The 18881-nt window shown below is 40.7% G+C and overlaps 1 protein-coding gene across 1 annotated transcript; it reads right to left on the reverse strand.

The window, feature by feature from the left end:
* Positions 1-545: 545 nt before the first annotated feature.
* LOC114447708 (pyridoxal kinase-like) lies at positions 546-18139 on the reverse strand. Its single transcript, XM_028424114.1, has 11 exons — positions 17650-18139; positions 12365-12419; positions 8570-8674; positions 7934-8017; positions 7334-7368; positions 6783-6868; positions 5808-5853; positions 5613-5724; positions 5392-5528; positions 4758-4824; positions 546-4528 (listed from the first exon to the last, which is right to left on the reverse strand). The coding sequence occupies exons 1-11, from the start codon at positions 17728-17730 to the stop codon at positions 4413-4415; spliced, it is 924 nt and encodes a 307-aa protein (XP_028279915.1). The 5' UTR covers positions 17731-18139; the 3' UTR covers positions 546-4412.
* Between the last annotated feature and the right edge of the window lie 742 nt (positions 18140-18881).

Raw genomic sequence — 18881 nt, forward strand, 5'->3', positions numbered from 1 at the left:
TCTGTATAACAGAGCTAGAAGTACTATGAGAGACGGAGCTGTGTTGCTACCGTGTTTAGCTAGCCGAAGCGCTCATCGCGCATGCCCGAAAGTCCGCTGAAAACGCGAGTATGGCAAGCTGGCAGGGACACAATTGCGTAGGCTGCGGGTTTCTATGACCTTAGACACAGACAGATTTTGTTCCTACAGGTGTGTGTTTGCGGTGGTGAATCTTTGGTTGAAACGCTCTCATCTGCTGAGTGCTACAACCCTGACACCGACCAATGGACGCTGATCACGCCTATGAGATCCACTCAGAGGGGGGCAGTGGGGTCATTGCCTATGATGACAAAATCTACATAGTAAGCACAAAACTTTAAAATAATTAAAAAAAATGGATTCAAATATTACTATTAATACCTAATAACACCTCTCTGTCAGGACAGTGGCCACAATAATGGCAGCTGTGGAGCGAAACCCCTATATTGATGCTTTTCTGGCAGAATAATTCTGTAGTCTTATGCTTTCTACACAAAGTTAAAACAGAACAGACCAGAAATAACCGATTGATTTTTCACAATTCTTAATCTCTCTTTATTGCATTAGAACATACATTTCTCATATATATCTCTATATATATTTATATATTTTATAAATGTGAATTTGTACACTACAATCTTTTATTGTAACATGTTAGAAAATACTCGTAACGCTCCAAAAACATAGCACTAAAAACAGTTACCAAACAATGATTATTACATTTCCTCGTTTTTGTTTTTGGCCACTGAGAACAGAAAAACAAGATGTTGGAGATGAACCTGTCCATCCAGAGGAGAGGACCACAGTCAGAGACAGTTATAGTTGCACCGTTGCAGTTTTTTTTTCTTTTGTAGTTTTTGTAACCAAAATGAGACAAAGATGAGGCGAGGGTGGGGTCTATCAGAGCAGGTACAGAGAAGGTGGAGGGAGTAGAGGAGGAAAAGCAGGGACAGCAGAGAGCTAGCAAAGCTGATATGAAGATGTTGGGTGGAAATAGACAGCTGGAGAGAAAGGGCCTGATCACACAGGGCAGTCTTCACAGTGCGTACAGTGTGAGACCTGCTTGGCCATTGTTTGGCCATCCCATCCGGAATGTGTCTCTGACTGTAAATTCACTGGTCATGCTGTTTAAATGTAGCACTGTTGTAGTCGTGTGTGATCAGGCCTAGAAAACACTGCGATTCTTTAGTCACCAGGACCTGTTTGCACCAGCTCATCATAATGCACAGCAAGCAGATATAACTTATTACTGACTGAAAACAGGCTGCACAAAATACACATTTCCATGTTACTGAAGCTTTAACAAGTAAATCTGTAGTGTGAAAGTCTGCAAGTGTTAATAGGTGTACATGTATGCATTCAAGATGAGCTGATGCAACTGAAGCTAGATGTTTAGCAGAAAGTAGAAAAAGCAAGCCAACAGAAATGCTGTAAGCAGTGAAAGCAGTTAAAAAAGCAAAGCAGAGAAACTTATCTGTATCACTTAAGACACTGGAAGCAAACAGAGACACAGGCTGGGACCAGCACGTCAGTGAACTACCAAAGCAATGAGGCGTGGTCGAGGTACAGCACGTCAAACACACAAACAAGCACACAGAGAGGCTAAAGTTTTAAAACTGGCGATATACACACACAGCTGGCACTGCAGGGGAGTTGGACAGATATATTTGGATGTGGATGAACGGACAGGGAGGAAGAGAAGGCGAGGTGAGACATCAAGGAAACATGAAAGATTCGGTCATCTGCGTACATGAAGGATTGTCCTGTTGAACACCCTCACCCTCACCTCACCTCCTCAGGTACATTGTTCCTGTCTCTTACCCCTTTCTTTTCACATGCACACACATACACAAAAAACCCTGTGACCATAAAAACATTTATACACACACTCACACACAAACAAAACAAGTAGACACACTTTAACAATACGACTGGCTTGCTTGGTAGCAGGAAGCAGAGGATTGGCTAGTGCACAGAATGGAGCTGAAAGCTGACAGCAGTCTGTTGTTGATAACACAATCAGTGCTACAGTGGCACAACAGAACTGTCCACGTACAAAAAATCTGTAGCAACTATTGAACCAATGAAGTGTTTCCTAAAATTAGTGTTTTGATTTTGATGCTTTTTTAGTTGATTAAAAATGAATCACAAAATAACCTGCTCTAGTTTTTTATAAATGCCAAAAGAACAATCTCGTGTGTTTTCCTTATCTCAGGTGCACTGTAGAATAGGTATTTAAGACATCACGCTTCCTTTCCTCCTCCTCCTCCTCCTCCCCCCTCTTCTCCTCTACCTCAGTGTGGTGGTGTTATGATGTTAGGTTCCTAAGGCAGTATCACAGTACAGTCCATAGAGAAACAACAGCAGTACAGAATTACACCGGTCTGCCCAGAACCTTACGTCCAGTGATACACTGATAACATCAAGATTTTTTTTTATTTTTAAGCCTCTTGATATATTTTCAAAACTGTTTGAAATCTCAATTCAAAACATTAAAAGCATTAAAATCTCACTTACTGTGGTGCCCTGGTAGCACAGTGGGCTAAGGCACATGCCAAGTTCTTGCAACATCATTGATTAAAAACCACCTTGTGATCACTGTCACATGTTCGTTATCATTGCGTGCCTCCCAGCACACTGACACGGTGGCCATTTTCAATCATGATTATTTTTACCATAATATTTTTATGATAAAGCATCAAGACTGACTTAAATCATTCAGCAGTCTTGGTTAAAGTAGCTACTGACACTGCAGCAGTTCATTGGAAATCGAGTGACAGGTTGAGTCCTAAAGGCAAATATTTAGTCAAGGTTTTAAAACAGACTGTAAATAAAGATGGAGGACCCTTCTGTGACGACACCTGCAGTGTTTTATGAGGCTGTTTTGTTTTTAAATCATTAACAAAACTACCAAATTATTCCTGCAATTTACATTTAATTTATAATATTTTAATAGTAATAGTTATACTATATGTAGGGAAAGAGTTGTACATCTTCTTGAGGCCTCCTGTTAGTTCAGTGGGCCAACTCTCTGACATAAGGTTCTGGGCCAGATCTGAGCCGGTAACCGTCCGGCATGATGTGAGCTGGCTGTGGCACTGAATTGCAGCCGATTTCTGACTGGTCTTATTGGTTTATTGGTGGCTCAGACAGCTCAGGGTGCCATATTTTTCTTGTATCGTGTTAAGATGAAAGAGACTTAACTATATTGTATGACTATTAGACAATTACTAACAATGACCAGAGCCACTGTAACCACCAGCAGTGCCACAACCAGCCCGAACGTCTCTGGTTGGAGTGATATTGTAGTGTGTGTGGTCTATAGTACAGTAGCATCAACACAATGGTCCAAGAGACAGATCAGATAGAAGATATCATACAGATGATCTGATACAGTTATAGTACAACATCTATACATCAACTATACATTGTGCGTTTTTTTTTCCTTTGTTATATTTTCAAGGGATCTCAGGGGGTTAGACTTGGTCACCATTACATCACTGCTGTAAGACAGGGAGGGGGGTCAAAATAGTGGTGGGAAGAGCCAGAGATAAACAGAGGTTGATAGTGACACAGTACCACCACGTGTTGGAGCCAAGAGGTGTGAAGGACCAACCTGTACAAGTTTAGCAAATGGCAGTAACACACTGTATTTTGTTTTGTGTCAGTGAGGTGCTAAGGGGGTGCTTCTCTATTACATTGTGAAACTAGGCACTCATCAGCAGCATTTAGCTCCAGCTGATCTGCTGCCACAAATGGACTTTTTCTGTCTTTGTCAGAATAATTTCTCTTTGACATATCACACCCTTAGCTTGGTGAGACAGACCTGGCCAGAACAAGCTTCTCCCCTGTTCACTTGGTTACAGGAATGTACAGGACAATATACAGAAGCTGGAATCAATTCGTTTGAATCCATTTTGGATAAAAATTGAAGGTATGTGGCAGTGTTTTTGTTTTTTAAACAATAACAGAACTCACGGCTAAAACAGTTTCTGTGGGTCTTTAACACTCGCTGCCTAAATGAGAGGTCTAATCAGTTTAGTATCTTAATGATGCCATTGTATTCATTGTGCTTGTGGAATAAAGTCAAATACTACAGCAATATAAAATGAATGATCTGTCTATCCATGGCTCTTGTCCAAAACACAGTAAGGGTAAAAGGGACATTGGAGTTACAGGTTGTGGGTTCTGTTTACAGGATCTGGACACTGAGGAGTTAAAGGGGTAAAAGGTTTAGAGTGAAAGGACTAAAGGCATTACAATACTAAGGTGTCTGAAGGATGAGGTGCTGAATTCAAGGTTTACAGTGATAAGAGAGTTTACCGAGATACAGGATTTGAGAGATGTATGGGTGAAAAGGACAAGGTTAGTATGAGTCTTATGGGTGGGTAACGTTAGGATATGACGGTGGCCTCCGTAACTATAGCAGGGTCTTCTATGTCAGCTTTACTTTGAACCATCCTCAGTTCCAGTTGTGGCGGACTGGGCCTCCGACCGGGACCTGCTAACTCTGAAGAAGAGAGGGGAGAGTAGGAAAAAAGGTTTAACATTTAACACAAGGCAGCTTATGCAATATACAACAATTTGTGATGTAAAGGCAAAGCTGCTGACATTTTGAAATGTGTGCCACCTGCAGGCAGTTCTTCTTACTGCTGTGGTTTTTATTTTAATTTAAATATTTTTTAACTGCTGAAAGACATTATGGAATTGGGTCATTAATAACACATCTTTGTTCTTACCATGAGCATAAGATATGGTCCTCTGAATAACATGGTGCATCACCGAAAAAGTCTTCTCACAGGCCGTCTGAGACAGAAGGATGAAAATAAAGTGACTACTTTGCTCTATTACTTGACACATTGTGTGTGTCCTTATCTCCTAATCTCTATGACCCCATTCAGACTTGTGAAATATGTCCAGCTAGAGCGGGATTCGGGCTGAAACCGGCTTTATGTAACGGCTGGATTGTTTTCTTATCAATCTGAAAGAGCAAATCTGTTAAAATTTTTTTGATCCAGCTAGTGAATCTGGCTAGCAACATCATACTTCTGGGTTCATGGGGACAGTATCCGGGTCATGTACAAAAGCTGTGTGTAAATATCCGTAGAACTATGAAAGCTGAGAAAACTGAGCTCTGAACCATAGAGGGAAAAAAAGGACAAAATGAACAAACAGATTTTTACGATGCGACACTTTGGAGGACTACAAAGAAGCAGGATAGAGCATGGAAGCATGTGTGCAATAGCCGGATTTGAACATAGGTGTGATGTATCCATCTTAAAGGCGATCAGGATTCAATCCTAATTTGGCCGGATTGACTTTTTCTCAGTCTGAATGGGGTCTAAAAGTTTCTGTGTTTGTGTGTGTGTGCACCTTTAGGTCATTAGGATAGTGATGTGTCCATGCTAACAGCATAGCAGCGAACAAGTCTCCGGTTCCTACAAAGACAGCATCCACCTTGGGAACTTCTATTCGAACTCTCTGTGTTGTCCTGCTGCCGTCTGGACGAACTGAACAATAGAGCAGAGAAACAACAATTCAACTATTGTCAGGCTCTACAAACAATTACATTCAGCATGGTCTGTTACACTTACCATGGCGCTGGCTCCCCAATGACACAAGGAAGCGATCTCCCAGTCTGGATGGGAGATCAGAGGAGGTAATAACCACTGTGTCTGGGCCCATAGCGTGAAGTAGGTCCATTACCTACAAACAGAGAGGAGGAAACAATGAGAATGCATGAAGCCAGGAAACTCACTGATGCGAGAAAGGACGATAAGATCTATTACCTCTACAGCGTCTTTCTCTGTGCTGATGTTTTTCCCTGTCAATAATCTGAAAAACACAAGAACTGACCATCAGCAATGTCACTTAAAGGGAAACTATGGATCCTCTGAACACAAAACCCAGGTGTAAAATATTCTATCATCATTTAAAATGTCTTTGTAAAAAAAAATTAAATTACATTGTTGAGACAGAGAAACAGATAAAGCTACTGTAAAACCAAGCAGACTTTGAACTTTCCATGGTGTTTGAATGCATCATGTGTGATATAAATAAATCCAAATCTGAGGTCTATATCTAACAGCTTCTCTCTTCTTCCAGCCATGATTATGCCGTTTCTATAGATGTGCAGGCTTGAAAAATGCACTGAAACAGCTTGATCTTGTCTTACTGGAATACTTAATTGTAAAATGCACAAAATTCTAATCCTGCAGGTATACCAACACACCAGTAGGTGGAGCAATAATGCAGCTGGAATTGAAACCGTAAACTTGAATATTACAGTTTTTTATAGTCATGCAGGGGAAAAGGGGATGAGCAGCAAACAATCGTCTTTAGTAAGTATTTATACTTAAAGATACTGATGGTAGGTCCATCATTATAAATCCATGCACATTCTGTAGTGTCTTCCAGCACTGACATGACGTTCTCTGAACTTTATTTAGAATGTTTTAAGTTATGCTATCAAGTTATTATATTACTGGAAAATGTGCATTGGTGAATCTAGTAGATTTGAAATGTATAGCTGTGCGGCCATATGAGGAGAATGTAAAATTATTTTCACCAAGTCTAGAATAAAAACCGAACAAGGCCAAAGTACTCACTTTGGTATGTAAGTGTGGATAAGTGGGGGAGCTCTATATTTTTGGGACCACAAAATGGAGGTATTAGATAACTACATGAGTGGCGTTACATAAAGAAAGATTACGCTAATATTCTGAATCTCAAGGATGGAATCAGGGAATTAAAAATGTACTCACTCAGCCTCAAACTGGTTAGGGGTAATAATATCAGCAACAGGAACCACCTTGTTCTTATAGACCGGGTAAAGATTCTGAGGAACGTACTGCAGAAAGAGATTCACGTGTTAAAGTCTGATACACAATGAAAACACACACACATTCTCTAGAAGATAAACTACTCTCTATAAATGTGTAAGAAAACTAATATAAAGCATCTTTGAATGATTCTTTTTTTCCAAAAAATGAACATTAACTGACACAATATGACCTTAATCTGAGAGACTGCACAACGAAAAATATACACAAAATACATTTAAAGTGAGTCACTGTGTATATGTAGCTCTGTCAGATCACAATAATCCATCTGTCATAAAAAAATGAGCCTTGTAACACACCCCCAGAACACCATCACACACACAACATGGAAGAACGCACGCACTCAGAGGCATAAACACTAAACCCATCCCACACACAGGTTAAAAAATAACATCAAACAAATAACAACCAACCCCAGCACAGACACACAAACAGCTGCTTATGAGGCAGATAAAGGTGTCAGCAAATCTCACCATAGATCCATGGTCACCGAGGACTGGGTCACATACTGAGAAGGCAAACACACAGTGAGAGTGAGAAACCACAACACAAACCTGTTAACCCGCGACAATCTACACATTACATAAACACTGCAGTGATAGGAGGCATGAAACAGGATATGAAGATGTGAGCGCTGCAACAGTCTCACCACTCTGAAACCGAGTGGTGCAAATAGGAAGAGGTGAAAGTCTTCCTGGGATAGTAGGAGGCAGACATGCTATGATCTCCCAGCATGTCTGCCTCCTACGGGGTCTGTCAGAACTATGCTACTAGTCCTCCTGTCACAGTGGGAGGCAGAGAAGCTGGCAAATGAGAACTGGATCCTCTACCATAGGGACATAAAGCTAGGTATATAATGTGTTTACTTTCTGGCTTATTGCCAATTCAGCTTTTTATGATCATAAAATGGGCTTCATGTTATGTGACAATGATCAATAAAAGAACCAACTCAAATAAAATCCATCCAATCACTGCTGTTAATGTATATAAATATAACATATTATTTAATAGTCTTAAATTTCTGAAAAAAAACATGAATAAATAAATTATATTAAAACCATGTGGCTGCTTACCATACACCAGGTTGGGGTTGGCCCTCTTAAGCTCCTGTACAATGTCTACCACCATCTCCAAGAAGGATGTATCTCTGGTATAACCTGAATACAACACAGAATTAATTACAGTTATCATTTTACTCTGTGTACCAAATATTTATACACATATATAAAATCATTTCAAATTGTCTTTGAAGTAAAGGAGTCCTACTACTAAATCAGCAAAGCAGCTACAGCATACTGATGAAAAATGCACTCAGTTGTTCATAAACTGACTAAAAGAACTGAAACATTAGTTTATGAGTATGTGGAGCTTACTGATTAGGCAATGTTCACACATTTTAAGGTGGCGCAAATGAGTGCCTTTTTGTTCCCAGTACAGCACTGTATGGAAAAACGTAGTTTTGAAGTATTTTCAATGGTGGTTTAGATTTTGTCATTCTGTCACAAAAAACAAATTACCCTTTGCCTTTACAAAGGTAATTTCTATTTATTTATCTTCAGTATTTTTTACTGTGATCAAAGTTTGATTTTGTCAGGACATGCTTTATTAAATTTAGAATGATGATGATGATAAAATGAAACTGTATCAGACTACGGTAGAATAAGCACAGGCCAGTGTGAGAGTAAAAGAGAAAAGCACAGAGCACCCACCTGTTAAAACATAGTCATAGTGGTGCACGTTGTTCAGTTTGATTCCCTCATAGAGAACATGCAGCTCATCTGCTGTCAACACCTGGCCTTTCCAATGAGAATAACCTGCAGAGGAGAGGGGAGTAGTTATACAGAAGCATCTTTCTCATCACAGGTGCTTCTTACAATGAATAAAGTACAAAAAAGAAAAGTGATAGCATAAAATTGATTCTCAAGAAACAGACTGCACACCAGGAGGTACATGATCAGCCAGGGACAGAGCGGTGAGTAGAAGCTGGAGAAGACATCTGCCCCTACGTTTTACTCATGTGTCTATATCATGTACCAATATGATGTACATGTATGAAAGGTGAATGCACGTCTGTCTGCGTGTGACATGTTTGCTGCAGGCTGATGATGTCACAGCTCCAGGTGAGTCACAGCTAGGTCACGTGGTGGGGGTTCTGGTTGCTAAGCAACAAGCCAGGAGAAAGCCAAAGGGGCTAAGAAAGAGAGATGAGCAGTCAGAGCGCTGTGCGTGCATGTGAGAGAGAGAGAAAATGTAGGCAGGCCTAGAGATAAGAGCTGCTTCTGTCGTCATCATGCACTGCTGTCGCAATTCCCACTGCCTGCTGCCGTTTGCTGCTGCGTCGTGTCTTTCTCTTTCTCTCCCATCATCCACTTCACCCCTCAGACCAGATTCTTTGCTTCTTGTCTCTCTTTCTCTTTGCCTTCTCCATCCCTCCCTCCAGTCATCATTTCCCTTCGCAAACATCTTCTTCAATATGTCACACCAAATGACCCACTCTCCTCAGAGAAATTGCAAATGTCGCTATTCAATACACAAGATCGGATTAGACTGCACAGGTATGTTTATGTAAAGGTCACCCAAACAAGACCACTAAAGAAGAGGGCTGATAATCACAGCAAGTGGAACCTGTGATTAGATAAGTGATTCTTAGATGTTTACTAGTCTTGTTCCAAAACATTTAAACTGAATCAGATTTTGGCATTTTTAGACACACAAAAACACACATGCACGGATACAGAAGGTGTTGAAGCCCACATGTCGAAAGCTCTCAAAGGAAAGCACCAAAGTGCCACATGCAACCACCTTATTTACTAAAGCTAAAGGGTCAGTTCATGTTGTAAAGAAGGCACTAATTGTAGGGAAATCTGTGGCAAAAAGAACAAACCACATATACGTTTGCAATTGTTAGTCCAACATACTACCATTTGTGCAATCTGAGCAAAGGAATCAAATCCACAATCCAAACAGTAGGACCACACTGAACACTGCATGTGGATTATCATGGGTACCCAGTTTTCTCAAACAGTTCTCTGTATCAATGATGTGCGATAACCTGGCCTGAGTGTTAACAGACGGCAGGAAAACAGGCTTTAAAAAGAGCTGAAATGTAAATTGCAGTGTCTCTCAATCTGATGCTGGTTCCCAGGCTCACCCACACAGCAACACTTATTCCACACTACACCTACAATTATGTTTACCCTTTGTTTGCAACACCACAGTAGGTTACACTTATCATTTCTAATATCAGCTTTGCCTATCTAGATCACAATTTATGTTCCAGTAAGTTATTATTATTTATTTCTATGTGTTTTTTGATATCATAGATCATAGAATTAGGCAAATATAAATTCAAACAAACAACTTCTTTTACCATGTCGTTATTTTGAAAAATAAAGCCAACAAGAAAAAAACTTGTTCAATTCTGTGTCCCCTCTTACTGCTTCTATAGGATTGAATTAGGTGAGCTGCAGCAGGTGCTGCTGTTTATCCGTCCTTGATTATCAGCAGGTGTGTAGACCTAGTTTGGCAGTTTGTTGCTCTGCAGCATTCAGGTGTGTGTTACACACTGACACAAGGGAAAGATAAACAATGGTGTTAGAGAAGGAACTGTTGTTGCACATTACTCTGGAAAGACTTATAAAACCATTCAATCTACCATGAGAAAGATTATTAATTGAATAAAACCTTAAAAAGTCTTGTGGACAGTTGTCAATCTTTGAAGGAGTAGACTCCCAGCAAATCCACCACAAGATAAGACCATGCAATGATGATGAACACGTTCAAGGTTAGTTACCTTGACTGTACAATTAGAAGAAGACTGAACAAGTCCAGTTCTTTTGGAAGACAAAACCACACGGAAGTACGACTAGGCATAACTGCATCTGAACAAACACTTTTGAAACAATGTCCTATGGACAGATGGGACTAAGTAGTTTGGTCTTAATGCTTACCACCTTGTCTGCTGAACAAACAAACACATGGTGATGATTTAGGCTTGTTCTGCAGTCACAGGACCTGAGGACCTTGTACTCATTGACCACAATCTCCAGAGTATTCTAGAGGCAAATGTGAGGCCATCTGTTAACCGTTAACCCTTAATTGGAAGCTGGTTCATGTAACAGGACAATATAAAGCAGAGGAGCAAATCTAAATCAGAATGGCTGAAAAAAAATCCAAGGTTTTGGAAAGGTTCAGTCAAAGTCCCAACCTCAACCCAACTGAAATGCTGTGGGACCTTCATATCTCAGCACATTACTCAACACTCATTGTTTCATTAATCTTCCCATCCACAGCCTGCACCTCTTTTGGTCGTTTGTCTTTCATTTTCTGCTGCAAGTGACTGGAATCATTTGCAACAGACCCTAAAACTCTTCTTTCATACCACTCTCATCTTTTAAAAATTCAATACAAGCACTAGTTCAAGATTGTATGTATAACAATCATATGATTTTCAATCCTGTGTTTATAGTTACAGTAATGAAAAACTTAACGGAAATAAAATGGATGTACATAGGGGTCTAAGTGTTGAACATGACTGTTGAAACAAACTCGCTCATCAATCATACCTCAAACAGCTTGCTGACCTTTACAGGCTTGAAAATGATCCAGGTGTAATTACATAGAGTAGATTATGATAACATGCACTCTCAGATTAGAATAAATGAAAAACTAGGGAACCATGACAGGGGAGAGGGAAGGTAGTTACATTCATCTACTGTATACCACCATCTTAAGAAACATTGGTAGAATCTGCTTTCAGGTTTAATAAAATACAGGAACAAGCATTTTGTCAATCTTCCCCTCTGTCCAGAAACAACAGGGAACTGGCTGTGATGTCTCTTAATTTTGTCTCCAAGTGTCTCATCAAGTAAGCAATTAGCATAGTTTAATAGATTTAGTTCTAACCATTGATATTACAAACAGATCCTGTGAAGACTTCTTCCATCCACTGTGAAACAACAGCTGGACAAATGAATTTGTTTGCACAGCTGTTTCATTGTTCCAGTTTGTGAATAGCACAAGTGAAGGCCACCCATCGTGTGCATGACAAGGGAGAGACATTATTCATTCATGGGATTGGCAATTAGATCAAAATATTAGGAGTAAATGTGACACAGAGCGATGAGCCACATACACCCCCCTGTGGGCCATTCAGCAACAAAATAATCTGATTACTGCTGTCAGAAGTTTGCCTTTTGGAAAGTTTTTCTCTTTTGAGAGACAGCATGTACAAAATATGAATGAACCTCATCCCCCTGCAGTCACATCTGTGTGCATGTGCTGCTCTGGTGTCTGCCAATGAAGCCGCTGACCTTGCTGAAAAACCGGACTTATTTGTCTGTCAGCTCGTCAGCCTCAGCACATCTGCTGCCTTGACGGGAACCATCTCTGTTAAACACTCGCTTACACCACATCACGACACCAGGGGCAGTGAATGACTCATACACACCTACACACCACGAAAACATGCACATACATATACTACAGTGGATCATCAGTCTTACCTGTATGGTTAGAGAACTGGACAGAGTTGATTGAGTCCACCTCAAATCCTAAAACCTGGAGACAAAAGACATAGAAAGAGATTCATCAGGTGAGGTATTAGAAGTAACACTGTCGGTAAAGCTGTATTTTCTGTAGTGCTTATTGGTCAACTGAGAACAGCAGAACAGCGGAAGCCTTACATAGGACACAGACACATTAGCATTCATGCTGAGTCCTGCTACTGTGCACTTAATAAATACAGCTGTCACATTCTCATTTTAGCACTATTTATAGTAACCTTGATGGAAACATCCATCCTTACACGCTAGCTGCTAACTTGAACTGCTTTAGTTGGTTTATAACACTGAGAAAAACACTGAGAGTTGTACATGTTCACTCAAACTGCAAAATGGAGGGAAAGAACGTTTCATTTGATTTCATTTAACCCTGTTTAAAAAAAAAACCTTCTCTCTGCTAAAATCTGCACACAGATCTACAGTCACAAACCCCCTCTGTGTGTCCCTCTCCTTCTATCTGTCTCAAATTACAGGAGAAAGAGACATGCACGTGGTTCATCCACGTGTGCAGTCATTGTTATCTGAATGACTTTAATTGGGATAAAGCCAACAGAGTGAATTAGTTCTTTGTTCTTTTCAATTGACTGTGACTTTGAGATACAAGAGTCTGCTTTCAGAGGGTAGCCCTCCACACACACAGCCACATACACATTACTGGAGACTCTGACCTTGCGGGAATTTGTCAATTTTCTTTATGTTGAGACAAACCAACCTTTTCACAACATTTAAAACATTACATTGCAAGCATGTTTGCCATCTTCTTGGCTAGATGACTCACTCCCCATCCAGGCAACCCCAGGGTGCACAAAATCACCCTAGAAATGTGACTATCAAAGAGCTAAAAAAAGGAAGAAATGAACTGCATGAACTTAAATACACAAGACCTGGATGACAAGTCTTCAACAAACCAGTATTAATGGTCAGGTTGCTTGTTTAGTTACAGGGAGGGAAGAAGTCACACAAGAGCACTTAAACTTCTTTGGACAGATAGGACCTGAAAAATTACTTTAGTATAGTACGCATGTAAAATAATGGTGGCGTGTACACTCAAAACTTCATTATCGAAAACTTGCACTCTGGACCGTAATAGCCGGAAAAATGGAAATAGGGCAGTAATAACTTGAAATGCAGCCATAACACCTTAAACTACAACCCAAAACCTAAAGCATGATCTCCAAAAGAACTTAATAAAATCAGAACTTTATGACCTATATGTCACCACTTGAATGCATATCCAAGATAATTCTTCTAGGTGAAAAAATATGAGTTGAAAATGTCTGAAGGGGAAGTGATAATAGATTCTTTTCAGCTTTGAGATTTAGGCGAGATGGATTTGTGTATTTGCAGTTATCGTTTCTGTTTGCTGTAGCAGGGTCTTAAATAAAAAAAAACATCAGGGCTGAGTAAACCCTATTTATCACAACATGTTCCTTTGGCTGAACAAGATCCAAATTGAAGGTTGATGTTAAAACTGTGTTTATTTACAGCCTACCGATGTACACGAGTCTAAGAATATGTTATTAAGGTCGCATCTTTTCTCGCTTTTCTCATAAGCATCGAGTCAGTGGCACTGACAGACTGTTCACGCTGCCGACTGGAAGGCTTCCACTTGAGCATCGCCAGAGAGAGAGGCGACGATCTTAACACATAAATATAAAAAGTAAACAAGTTGCTTTTTTTTTCACTCTCAACATCTTTGATAAATTCCTAAATGAGGAAGGCCCTCTCACACAACCAGCAAATACTTACACAATTATGATTGCCTCTCCCTAAGTAATCCAAAGGTTTCATGCATTTTACATGATGTTTTTTCAATCTTCAATCTTTTTATATATATATATGTATATATATATATATATATATATATATATATATATCAACCTGCTCAAAGTGACAATGTTCATATACTAATGATAGATCTGACACAGAAGTCAGTCTTTAGTTGTGGCATGGTAGCATCATACTCAGCTAAGACCTGAGCACTGCAGGGGCTGCTGGTTGAACCAAATTTAAAAGGAAATGTAACCAAAGGTATTAAAATATCAACATATTCGATTTATATTTATCACAAAGACTACAAACAAGCCTGAAATATAGCCTTGTCTGGCTATAAACAACAAACAATTAGTCATTTTCCCACAGGGCGTCAGTCTCCTCTGAAGGACATTTTGGGCATTAGCATCACTATCTGAAACTGAATCAGCTGCCAGTGAAAGGTTTGTAATTCCATGATAATACAAAAGGGGAAAAATATGGTTCTTGACCTTAAGAGGTTTGCTTAGGACAGTAAGGTACTATCACGAGCACTTCCTCTTGATCAGAAAACATCTGAGCTGTTCCAGAATCCTCCAGCTATACAAACATTATCTCCCTGCTGCTTCAAGGAACACCAAAGACTGAGGAACAACACCACTTCACTCGCTCTGCAACCTCTACAACCTGTTCACAGCTCTAGTGCCGAGTTTTCTCCATGCATTACTTTCAAAAGAGCAGCTATAAATTTGAATGCATTTGGAAGAAATCCAGCTGACTAATATACACTAAGTCACGTCGCTCAGTATTAATATCTAAAAAATGCAAAAATTCACTTTGTGCTCAGCTCGAGGACACCACCACTCATCTCCACTTTCAGTTCTATCTGGAAGAAAGCGGCATCTATCAAGCTCAGCTCTGAGGCAGCCTGTCTCCTTCTTCAGTGATGTCACCAGGAGGAATCCTGTGGCAGCCAATCGGGGCTCTGCTACCTCATACGCTGTCTCCTGCCTGCTGACAGGCCAGAGATTCTCTGTCCTGACAGCACAAAGAGAAAGAGAGGGAGAGAGAGAGAGAGAGAGAGGGAGAGAGAGAGAGGGATGCCCGACACGCTCGCTGACATCATCATCATCATCATCTTATCCCTTATCTCTAACACCAGCTGGATCGTGGTTATTTTTTCTTACAGTGTGTCCACAAGCATCATCAGTGGTACTTCACTGACAAACTGACTGCAGCCAAATATGGACAAGCTGATGATGCACTACCTCTCCAACTGGAATCCAATGGCACATTTTTGTCACTGTTCCCTCTCTCTCTCAACATCCTTCCATGTTAAAGCCCAGTGCCTGTAGTTGCCCGAGTTGTGTCCACTTAAGAAATAAATCTCCTTCAAGTCAACTAGCAGTACCTCAGTGTACACAATGATTTATATACCTACAATCAGTGACAGTGAAGCTACAGCAAGTAAAGACAGATATTAATTTGCATTGTTGTTATTTTGGTACTAACACACAATATACACTAGTATAAACACACAGGAAAGGGAAATTTATTACACCAATTTACCCTGCTTAATAGTGCTGACACTTATCTTAACTGTCCTAGTTAAACATTTAACAGCCAGAGTCAGGGTGTTTTACTGATAATAAAGGTTTCTGGTGTTATCTTTAATACGCTGTGCTAGTAAACATTATTTTAACATCAGCCTTATACAAATGGGCCCTATTCAGGCATACTACAGTTCAACATACACTGAACCCTGGTGACATGCGTCAAAGCCCAGCAGCCATTAGGATAACCGCAAAATACATCCTGAGGCACTGCAGGCTAAAAATAAACACAGCACTTTTCACAACTAACGACTGTCTTTCAGGATGATGGGATGTGCACTGTAGGCCTGTAGTAGCCTCAACATCACTAGTGCTAGTGATGAGCTGCGATGCTTTTTGTTTCATGCTCCTTATGGCTACCTGCTTGGCCACTTGTGTCTTGATGAAGACTTACTTAACTAAGCCAAAGCACCAAAGACCCCTGATCCTGCTGCCTACTGAGGGAAAACAAACAAAAACATATATTTCCAAAACGTCTATTGGCTCCTGTTGTGCAAACCTTTAGCTGTCAGTCAATGATTGTTCAGACTAAACATTACCACGGTGAAAGAACTACAGCCTGGACTAGCATGTACAGTATTTCCTTTCCTTTTGTAACATCTTTGTAAGCTGTGGAAACTCCCTGGTAAATCCATGCATTATCTGGCACTAATGTACGGTGCCAGGATCAAAAGAGATGATTTTCCACACAAAGAAGACATCCACATATGAATTTACATTAGAAAATCAGTAATCAGTAACTTTACAGCAGCTGACAGATCCTGAACACAACAAAGTGGAGATGTGTACCAAAGTTCTAACAAATCTCAGTCAGTTTAGATAAAGGATCAAGACTGAAGAGGTGTTTTAGGAAAATAAACTTGTATGATAACCTCGTCCCTTAGTCTTTGTAAGTTTATCAGGACCCTTCAAACAGAGAACTGTATTGATTATTTTTCCATTCTGTAGCAACTGACTTGCAGGCTGTCAATTAAAGATTTGTCAGTTTGATGTGTCCAGATGTTCACATCAAACTGACGCTCTGAGTTGACAGGGATGAGTAAAAAATATATCTGACCCTTGAGATTATTATCAGCTATCTTCTGCACATTCAGCTTTATTGACTCCCTGACAGGCAAACCGAGGACTCGCATCCCAATGACCTGTCAGTCCTCAGGTAACTCTGCTCATCCAGGTAGGGGTCATTGTTAGACACAACCCAGCCACAAATCTAAGAGGCTTTAACAATGTCGCGGATGGTCCTCCTCACTGCTGTATGTAAAACATGTGATTTGATGCCATGGACGATAAAACCACACAGAAGAACACCTTGGTCCATTAGGACACCCTCAATGACAGGTGTCGTGCCACAATTTCTCCTTCAGATGAGAGTCACCCTTCATTTGCTGCCTGTTCACATCAATGAAACAACACAAAAGGCACAAAATAAAAACAAAACGAAGGCAACGTGACATTTACATCTCTCAGAGAAATGGTTCATGGAGGGGGGGGGCAGATTTTGAAAGAAAATTTTCCACGTCACCTGTCGTCGTTTCAATTGGTTCACATCCAATTTACTATATTTCTATTTCTGGATTGAGTGATCGTTTAGGGTCTTGAGCACCTAAATAAAAGGTTAAATACAACTAAAACCAGTGATTTCAGCAGACGACAGATTCCTGTTAGCAAAGATTAAACCAACTTTGTACGATGTAATTAGCTTGTCTCATTACACAAATGTGTGTTTACATTCTTTGTTTCGTAATGAAATAAAGTCCTATTTTGATGGCCAGATGAAACAAAGCATGTCAGACGGGGTCGTGTCCGATAAAGGGTGTCTGGTCGCCTTTCGTCCGATAATGGGTGCATATCAGTTGTATTTACCTGTAACGGAAAAGAGGCGCTCTTGTTGCCCACATATCCCCGGACTACATGGCTCTGTATGGACAGAACACGGCATTCCATGGCGGCTCCCGGTCAGCCGAGGTGAGATGCAGATAATCCGTCGTTCAACACGAGTCACGTCCACGCATAACAACCCGGAGAATCAACACTTTAAACACAACGCCGGCCACTTAGTAATGAAGCAACGTCAGCTAGCCTGCTAGCTAACCAGCTGTGTGTCAGACGTAGATGGCGGTGGTGTGTGTGTCTGTGTATGAGAGAGAGCGTGTGTGTGGTGGTTGTAGCGAGTGATGTGCAGTAAGCGTGTGTGACGGTGAGAGAGTATGAGCGTGTGCGGACACACACACACTCACACACACACACACACACGGCGGGGACGGTGTTAGCCGACGGTGTTGTCGGTGTTGTTGTTGTTGTTTGTTTATCTAACTGAGAGTCTGAGCAAAGTGTGTCACGCGAGATGACCAGACAACCGAGGGGTCGCGTGCATCACCATTAGCAGCAGCAAGGACAAACTACACACACGCACGCGCGCACGGCAACCCGTCATTCTACACAGGCAGTCTGCGTGACCGCCTAAACCGGATGACGTCACCACAGGGCCACAAGCGCATCTCGTCACCACAGCTGGATTTCTATGAATGTGAATGACAGCTCTCGTTTGGCTATTCTATCATTCAGATGGACACAGACGGATTTTTAAACATAATATATGTAAACATGATGTATTACTCAAATGTATCTAAAACACGTGACACGCGCCGGAAATAGCGTTATTTACATTGTTTATAATGTAGTTTGGTGCTGCATGTGTTGCTGTGCTCGTGACTCATCTCTATGTCGTGACTGTGGGGGGATTTGACTTGGCAAAGACTGAGTCTGTCACACACACACACACACACACACACACACACACACACACGCCACAGTCAGCAGTGATGGACACAGTGCGCATACACACAGATATAGCTTTCAAATGCAGGTAACAAAGAGAGAGAGAGAAATCACAGAATGATGGAACGGGAGGGGTAGAACTAGAGATTAATGGAGCCAAAATACAGAGATGTTGCTCTGACAGCTCCACCTGCTGTTCAATGAGGCAGCAACTGCTGTATGTGATGCTATAATTGGAGCTGGAGCACAAACCGGCACCTATAAAATACATCTTTTTGCAGAATATACACAAACAACCATGAGCAGGACATTTTTAT

The sequence above is a fragment of the Parambassis ranga genome, chromosome 15 (assembly GCF_900634625.1).
Source record: "Parambassis ranga chromosome 15, fParRan2.1, whole genome shotgun sequence".
Classification (NCBI taxonomy): domain Eukaryota; kingdom Metazoa; phylum Chordata; class Actinopteri; family Ambassidae; genus Parambassis; species Parambassis ranga.

What these genes read in the sequence shown, in the direction of transcription:
- LOC114447708 (XM_028424114.1), bottom strand. Translation starts at nt 17,730, where the DNA reads ATGGAATGCCGTGTTCTGTCCATACAGAGCCATGTAGTCCGGGGATAT. An exon ending in CAACCCCAACCTGGTGTATG is followed by an intron (nt 7,369 to 7,933) that starts GTAAGCAGCCAC and finishes TTGCCTTCTCAG; the next exon opens with TATGTGACCCAGTCCTCGGT. An exon ending in GACCATATCTTATGCTCATG is followed by an intron (nt 4,529 to 4,757) that starts GTAAGAACAAAG and finishes TCTCTTCTTCAG; the next exon opens with AGTTAGCAGGTCCCGGTCGG.